Source organism: Suricata suricatta, chromosome 1 (assembly GCF_006229205.1).
Source record: "Suricata suricatta isolate VVHF042 chromosome 1, meerkat_22Aug2017_6uvM2_HiC, whole genome shotgun sequence".
Lineage (NCBI taxonomy): Eukaryota > Metazoa > Chordata > Mammalia > Carnivora > Herpestidae > Suricata > Suricata suricatta.
Window position 1 is genome coordinate 193,634,522 of NC_043700.1, and position 8,333 is coordinate 193,642,854.

The 8,333-nt window shown below is 64.2% G+C and overlaps 1 protein-coding gene across 2 annotated transcripts in view; it reads left to right on the forward strand.

Moving 5' to 3' along the window:
* Positions 1–201: 201 nt before the first annotated feature.
* CTBP1 (C-terminal binding protein 1) overlaps positions 202–8,333 on the forward strand; it is a 22,883-nt gene continuing 14,751 nt past the window's right edge. Inside the window, exons 1-2 of one of the 2 annotated variants that reach the window (XM_029949697.1) lie at positions 202–511; positions 8,068–8,256. In XM_029949697.1, the coding sequence (XP_029805557.1) occupies positions 8,250–8,256 (7 nt within the window). In that variant the 5' untranslated portion in view covers positions 202–511; positions 8,068–8,249. The remainder of the gene's footprint in view (positions 512–8,067; positions 8,257–8,333) is intronic. The other variant, XM_029949708.1, reaches the window with a different exon arrangement.

Genomic DNA, 8,333 nt, shown 5'->3' on the forward strand with positions numbered 1-8,333 from the left:
GGCCACTGCGTCCCGGCCCGCGTTCATCCTGCCGGGGCCGGGCCGGCCTCCTGGCGATCGCGTGGCCTCGCCCCCGCTGGGCCCCAGTGGCCAGGCTGTTGTCCCCGTTCCCCGGCCTGGACGCGCCGGCGTGTGGAGCTGCCGTGGGTGGGCTTCCAGGGCGAGGCTGAGCGCGGACTGCGGACGAGGGCTGCGTGCTTGCGGGCGCCGAGCTCCGACTCTGCCGGGCGCATTTGCTGGCCGCGTGTTGCCGCTGCGGATGCAGGGCTCCTCCCTCGCTGCTGCTCATTCAGGCGGTTTTAGGGGCGCTTGGCTTTATGGCACGCTTCGTGCTGCCCTTTGAAATTGTTTACTCGTTTTCTAAACGTGCATAAAATCAGGGCGCCCAGCTGGTGGGGAGGGCAGCGCTTCCTTCCCTGGTGGCCCTCAGCCAGCAGCCTGGGGACAAGCATCCCCCACCGAGCAGACTGCAGGCTGCACTCACTCCTCGGAGCTAGTCTGTTCCACCATAGTAAGTCAAGCGGTGTGGACCCCATTCAGTTTGTCAAAGTCACTTCTTTTCCCCTTTGCGTTTTGAAAGGGGTCAGAAATCAGGACCCTGGCAGGTGCTCGAGACAACACTGGGGCCCCTGATTCTGGGGCTGTAGGGGAGCAAGCCAGCTTGAGGACACTCCTGAACGGGGGAGGGGGGCCGGGGGAGGTGCGCCGGTTTGGTCGCCATGTCAGTGCCTGGTGCCCCACTTTGAGCCCATGTTTAGGGGGCCATCTTGCAGTTCCCGGTCAACTTCCAGCCTGAAGGGCCTGGGGTCTCCTCTGGGGTGGGTGCAGCTGGGGAGGGGCCAGCTTGGGTGGGCCAGGGAGCTGCCCCTTCTTCTCCGCTCAGCTATGCGTTGGGGGCAGTGGCTCCCTGAGGCCTGTGGGAGGGAGACTGCAGCCACACCTGAGCCAAGAGTTGGAGGCTAGATCTTTCTGTGGCTGGGTGCCCTGCCCAGCCCTCTGCCTGCGTGCGGAGAAATGAGGGCACCACCTCTGGGCATGCCCGGAAGGACAGCCTTGAAGCTGGCAGCCTCTTGAGAAGCTGGGAACCTGGCCAGCGGCCAGAGGCCTTTACGGTGATGATTTTCCCGGTGCCTGTTTAGGACAGATTAACCTCTGGTTGGGGGAGGGGAGCCACTTGTCACCCCAGAGCGGAACGGGACTGGCTTTCTTCGGGGTAGTCCGAATGGAGTAGTCAGGGGTGAAATCCTCACCCAGCTCCCACTTGGACGGGCTGGAGAATTAGGTTGCAGATGGGAGGTGGCCACATCCCCTTTTCCCACCTGGTTTCCCCTTTCCAAGACCCGGTGCCTCCGTCAAGAACAGAGATTTCGTTTGTATAAACACACACACAGAAGAGTGCTCAGCAGTAACTGGCCTCCAGCACTGCGGACACTGAGTCACATGGAGCAGTGGATGCCTGTCCTGTGGGTCAGTGCAGGCCAGCCACTCTTGTGAGGAGGGCATCCCCGAGGTTCTTAGGGGAGTGACCAGAGAGGACTGGAGCATAGACGCATTCCATCCCTGGGGATGTCCTGGCCACACCCCGACCAGTGTTTGGCCTTGGATTTGTTGCATGATCTCTCTGTACACATCTCTAAAGTGGGGCTGGCAGTGTGAGGCCATGTGGGATCATGAGTGAGCATCTGCTAAGTGTTCGGGGCGGGACCAGGAGACAGGATGGGGCCAGGGTGAGGGGCGGGGCAGGATGAGCCTGAGCACTGAGCGGGTGCCGGGGCAGGAATGGAGACAGGAGCAGGATCTGGGGGCAGTGCTGCTTTGTGCTGTGTGCCCACCATCCTGGCGCTGCAGTTCCCGGATGTCAGCCAGGGGATGTGTGCACTCTGGGGTTCACCTCTCTGCCCTAGAACGTCAGGGCTGTGCCAGAGGTGGCCATGGGGGTCCTGCTGGACCCGAGCTTTGGTCTGCTCTCCCTCCTTCTGGTTCCCAGTGGTGCCTGCTGTGTGTGGGCCTCCACTTCCTGCAGGACCGGCTGTTCTGTTCCACGGTCTTTCCAGGTTCCTTCTCTGTCGGGTTTTGTCACCCTCTGAACAATGTGGTTTGGTTTGGTGTCTTTGCAGGGCCTCGTGAGGGACACACCCTTGGGGCTGCATCTGTGCCCGTCACATGCAGGTGCGTCCTGATCAGCCTCCCTGGGGGTGCACCTCCAGCCTGTTCAGCCGCGATGAGATGCTCTCTGTTTCTCCATTTCTGAGAAATGGACTTGTTGCAGGGGTGACCTGTCTCAGCCCTGGACTGTCCTCTTGTCCTCTGTCTTGGCTGTATTTGGGGTTTCTCTTCCCGCCTCTTTCCTTCAGCTTGAGAACACACGGGGGTAAGGGGCTGAGGGTGCAGAGCGGGGCCTAGGGCTGGTCTTGCCTGCCGTGCTGAGGTCCTGCTAACTGTTTGGTGGCAGGGCCCCGTTCTCAGCGCTCTGCCCGGAGAGCCCCGCATTCTGGGAAGCTGGAGCCACCCCTGTCTGGAGCCCCAGGGCAGAGATGAACCTCTCTTCTGCAGGAGAAGGCTCCTCGGGTTCAGAGGTGGGTCTGGCCTTGGCCCCCACCAGCCCGGTGGGAGCTGAAGATTGGCGGGGGCTTCCTTTGGACCAGCAGGCCATGAGCAGAGAGCTGGGCCCAGGCTGCGGCTTTCCTCCGCTGCGTCTCTCACCTGCTCCCGGACCTTCCTGTGCCCGTGCCCTTGGGCATTGCTGGGTCGAGTAGCCGGAGCACAGCTTGCTGCTGGCTGCCCGGGGCTCCTGGTTGTGGACCCGGTCAGAGGCTCGCGCATCTCCTGGCTTCCGTCCGCTGGTGGCATGGAGGAGGCCCCATGCCAGGCTCGTTGGCGGGGGGGGGGGGGGGGGGGGGGGGGGGGGGGGGGGGGGGGGGGGGGGGGGGGGGGGGGGGGGGGGGGGGGCTGGTCTGGCCCTGGCACCGCCGTCTGTGTGGGTGAGGGAGTCCACATCGCATTTGCCTCCAGTCTCCAAATGGAACTTCCCATCTCACGTCGCTGTCATCCCCCGGAGCCTCCGCTGCAACGGCCTCAGGCGGGCACTGGCATGGCACCCCAGTGGGCCTGCCCAGACGAGCCCCAGGCTGTCTCGAGGGGGCGCACCCATCTTCCTATTGAGCCAGGGATCTTGTGGGCTTCTTATGATGCCAGTGTCACGTTGTTTCTGCCTGTGTTCCCCTCGGGGAGGGGTCCCTTACCACCTGGCGAGCCTTGAAGCCTGGACGCAGACGGGGACGGCTGTCCTGGTGCAAGTGCACCGTGCTCAGCGAGCTCAGGGGGTGACAGGACAGCCTGGCAGGACTGGAACCGGGGATGGCGGCCGGGGTGGGCTGCGGCGGCGCTTTCTGGACCCTGGCAGCCGGGGACTGTGGCCTGCCCGGAGGCTGACTCGGTGCCGTGGACTGCAGCCTTCTTGCGTCTGTGACGTCCGTGTCCTGCAGCGCCGCATGGGGTCTTCCCAAAGCAGCCCTGGGATGCCACACGCAGAAGGGCAGTAAGGCCATGTCCCCCTGTGGGCAGCCAGCACTCCACGACGGCGATTCGGCTCTCGTTTGTGGGGTTCTGAAGCGTCGGGAAGCTGTGTAAGGGCGCGAGAGGAGCATGTGGGACCGAGACTCAGGGACAGAGCATTCTCCTGCCACACGTGGTGGCAGTTAGTGCTTTCTTAGGTTCCAGTGGGTAAGGGGACGGCACAGTGTGTGCGGCTGACGGGGGGCCCAGGCCGCCGGGGTCTGGGAGGCCACTGTGCCTGAGGCCCCGCGCTGCCCCCTGGGGGTGCCCTGGCCTGGTCTGCACGGGCTCGCCCCCCACCAGGAGGGACACAGGCTCACACGTAAAGCGTGGCCAAGGCCTGGGGCCTCTGGAGTGGGACAGCCCAAGGAGGCTGCCGTTAGGAGGGTGTGACGGCTGGCTGGCGGAGCTGAAGGATGGAGGGCGCCCACCATGGCTGAGGGTATGGCTTTGCAGAGGAGGAAGGAAGGGCTCGCAGGGGCTAGCCAGTCACTGAGGGTCTCGGGTGCATGACAGGCTCTGGGTGAGGCGCAGTGTCCCGGTGGCAGCATCTAGGATGGGGGGGCGGGGCCTGGCCGTGGCTGCTGGTCTGGGGCCTGAGCAGGGTTGGGGGTGGGCTGGGGGTGGGGAGTTGGCCTAGTTCCTGAGGCTGGAGAAGCAGCAGGAGCCTTGAGGGGAGCCGTGGGCGTTGAGCCCCAGTGCTTGTCAGCTGGTGCGGGGAGGACGGGAGGACTTAGGGTCCCCAGGGCAGGGGTGCTGCATCTGGAGCAGGCTAGCTTCTGAGGAAGCTTCTGTGATTGGTCTGTCCCCAGACCCTCCATCCCCTCCCGAGAGTGACTCCCCCAGTGGAGAGCCAGCCAAGGACACCTCGTAAAGTCAAGCACAGCAGGGCTGGGGGTGGGGGAGCAGGAGTGGCCGCTGGGGAGAGGGTTGGGGGGGAACAGGTCCTCAGAACTCTGCACAGATGCCTGTGGGAGGGGCCCCTGGCACCTGAGGTCTCTTCACTTGCGTTTTCTTTAAACTGAGCTTTGAGACCAGCTTCAGACTCCCGGACGACTGAGGACAGGACAGAGCGAATTCGCACCCCTTGCACGCAGCTCACCCCGTGCTGGGTGGGGGTCTTCCAGGGTGCTGGTGTCACCGCTGGAGCCCTGCCCCCACACTGCTTTGTGCTGCTGCGTTAGGAGCGCCCGTCTGTCCGACCTGGAGTCCAGTGCGGATGTGAGGGGCTGGCGCTCACACGTGCCTCTGCGGACCCCTTGCCGGGCGGTGGCCGACAGAGGCGGCCGCTGCAGCCCAGCGTGTCCTCCGCCACCCTGCACGCCCGGCTCCCGCGACAGCTTCCTGTGTCGCTAGCCGTGCTGACCGATGCGCTTCCCCCGCCACCGTGCTGAGTTGTGGGGACGCAGATGTGCGCCCGTGGTCGCAGGGCCCCGTGTGGGTGTTCTCACCTCCCCCCGCGGGCACCCAGCCCCCCAGCCCCACCACCTCCGAGAGCGCAGCTCCTCACGTGGTGAGTAGAGGGGGCGTGGGCGGCAGGCGGGCGCTCGCTTCGAGGGTGCGGGCGGGGCTGCCGTCAGGGAGTAAGGGGTTAGCGCTAACCGCGACGCCCTCCATGGGTTTCCGCGACCGCCTTGCTCTCACTTCCTGTCGAGGCCACGCCCCGACGGTCGGGGCTCAGCCCTCCGGTGGCCTCCCCGCCCCGCGGCGCCCAGCGTTAGTGGCCATCGGGACACGCCGGTGCGTGCCAGCTGGCGCCGGCCGGGCCTACATGCCCCAGTGTAGACGGGTTCTAACGTTTTCTGTGCTGCGGTCAAGTGTTTCTAATTTTGTCGTTCATTTTTCATGTTTTGTTTTGTCATTTTTTTATGTTTGTTTATTTTGAGAGGAAGAGAGCTCGTGTGGGGGGGGGAAGGGGTAGAGAGAGGGGGAGAGAGAATCCCAAGCAGAATCCTTGCTGCCAGCCCCGAGCTCAACATGGGGCTCTGTCTCACAAACCATGAGATCGTGACGTGAGCAGAAATTGAGTTGGCACTGAACCGACTGGGCCCCCCGGTGCCCCTCATTTTGTCGTTTTTAATGAACGCTTTTTGGTTTTTGTGATTTTATTGTTTATGGCAAAACTGTTTTCTAGAAAATTAATGACACAGCCAAACCGATTGAGAAAAGATACTTCGGTGAGGAGTGCAGACACAGTTTGCGACAGCAGTGACCCTGGCCCTGTCCTGACAGCACCCCCCCCCGTGTGCTGTCCCTGTCAGCCCTCTGCTGCCGCTGTGTCCCCGTGGTTCCGGCCTCGTTGTGAGCGGTGAGGTCTCTTAGGGGGCTTGTTTCGGCATTTTCTAGAGACAAGGTGGAGACGGTGTTTTCATACCACGAAACCTCTCCCAGCACCAGCCTGGAATTCCTGCGGTCACACGGCCTCGTGATTCCCTCCAGCACGGCCGGGTGGTCGAGTTCCCGTGCCACATGGCACTGCTGCTGGACCTGGCTCACCCGCCCCGGCCCCATGCTGTCGCGGGGCCCCGAGGCCTGTGGGGCACGGGGCTGGGGCTCACCTCGTGCGTGTGTGTGTGTGTGTGTGTGTGTGTGGCCCGAGCCCGAAGTCACCACCCATCTGCACATGGGGCCTGACCCGTGCTGGTCTTTGAGCCCCATGCCTGCTGGTCCTCGCCTGGGTGGGGCTCACGCCTCTCCCCATAGGTAGGACGCCTGGGGACCCAGCCCCTCGCGGCTGCTTGTGGGTTTCTGAACGTACGTCAGGTGTTGGCAAAGCAGAGCGTCCCTCTGAAATCATCTCCACAACAAAGGTTAGCGGTGGACCCGGGCGAGCCCAGGGCGCAGTGCTAGAGCGGCTGAGGGGTCTGGCCGAGCTCCCTAGGGAAGCAAGGCAGTCGGGACCTGCGTGTACAGTGCATACAGCCCCGGGCCCCTCGGAGGGCGTGCAAGTGGGCGGCAGCGCCATCTGCAGGGGGCCGTGCCGCCCGGGGAGGGTCCAGCCGGGGACACCTTGGGTACTTTCAGGATTTAGGGGGAAAAGTGAAGAAAGCCTAGTGACTGCACGGCTGGCTGTGATCCGTTTTGAACCCCCTTCACCTGCGGTCTCTGAGTTGCGGGGGCAGGACGGATAGGCGGAGCCCACTTGGCTACAAGACGGTGGAGAGAGCAGACACGGATTTGTGGCTGCAGGTTGGAGTTAAGTTTGGGGCCAGCTTCAGGAAGTAGGGGAACGTGGAAGAGTAGCTGGTCCTGGGGTTCTGTGGCACTGCCTCCCGCCTCTGCCTGGTCATGGCCACGGGGTGGGGGCCCCGCCTGCAGCAGTCTCCGCCCAGATCAGCAGATGCCATGGGGCGTGGGGCTCCTGTGCGGCCCAGAAGTGCTGCTTCCTTTGTCTGGGCCCGTCGGCCAACCTGACCCGAGGGCTTTTATTCAGCTGCCATTGGTGGACACCTCACGCCCCTTGCCACGGCCAGCTCGCCCCCCTACCTCCCCCACCCCCGGCCCAGACAACTCATGCCCCTGGCTGGCCCCCTACTCCTCTTGTGAAGGTCAGGGTGGAGGGTAAGGCTTGCCTCCCAGCGGGCAGGGCAGTCGGTGTGGGACTGGCCTGGGCCTGGCCCTGCCACCACCTCGTACACCATCTTAGACTCCCCCGCACGTACGCACGGCCACCCCTGCTCCCCTGCCGCCACGAGTCCCAGAGCTGCTGCAGGCTGGGTCCTGCCCAGTTGAGTCCAGTCGGCAAAGGTTTGGGTTGTAAGGTACATCCACGCTCGTCAGGACCGCGGGGCGGTGGTCATGGCTGGGGTCTGGCAAGTGTGAGAGCTGCACGGGTCCCACGGGCTGTAGCTACGTCCCTGCTGTGACCGGTCTGCCCAGTGTCCCTGTGGCCGGCATCAGGCAGAGGATGGTGCCGCGTCTGGTGCCTGCCCTGTGCCGGGCTTCCCGAGGTGCCCTGTGGTCCCGAGTCGTTGGTCCTGGTCACCGTGGCACCGAGCCAGGCCTCAGGTCCCCGGCATGCTGTCCTCACGCTGAGAGCAGGGGGCCCGAGCACCCATGCTCAGTCCTGGCCTCTGGCGTGTCCTCAGCCTGCCCCTACAGGTGTGTGTCCTCAGCGCCCTGTTGGGGGCGCTGTGTCGGGGGGGGGTGTGTGTGGCCTGTGGGCCCTTGGGGACAGCCCACATGGTGCAGGACAACGGTGTCTGTCCCAGTCTGCATTCTCCGGTTCCCCTGCTGGGGGCCCCCTCAGAAGGCCACTGTCCCTGTGCAGTCACAGAGGCCCAGGAGGCTATGGGGATGCGAGATAGCAGTTTGCAGGCCTGGCCACAGAGCAGCCCCGGACCCTGGCCTCGAACCTCGGGGACGCTGGTAGCACCTGGGGCGGGGTTCCCACGCACACGGAGGGCCCTCGGGGTGCGCGGCCCGGGGTGCAGGATGCAGCGTGGGGGTCGCCGGCGTCTGTGAGTCGGCTCGCGGTGGTGTTTTAACGTGTCTCTTGTGTTTAATTTTTAGTCAGACTTTGACCCTGGCGCAGGCTTCAGTGGTGGCCGCGGAGCAGGAGCCTAAGAGCTTTGGTTCGAGACAGTTAAAGACGAGGACCCAGTGACAGGACGCGGCTCTGCCGGGGGATTCTGAAGATAAATCGCTTTGAACAGTCGAATTCATGGTCGTGGAAGCTGAGCCCATATTAAGAAATGTCAGGTTGGTCGGGGCTCCTGGAGCGCACAGCAGCCGGAGGCCAGTCCCGCCTTGGCCGCGCGGAGCACGCGGGGCGCGGG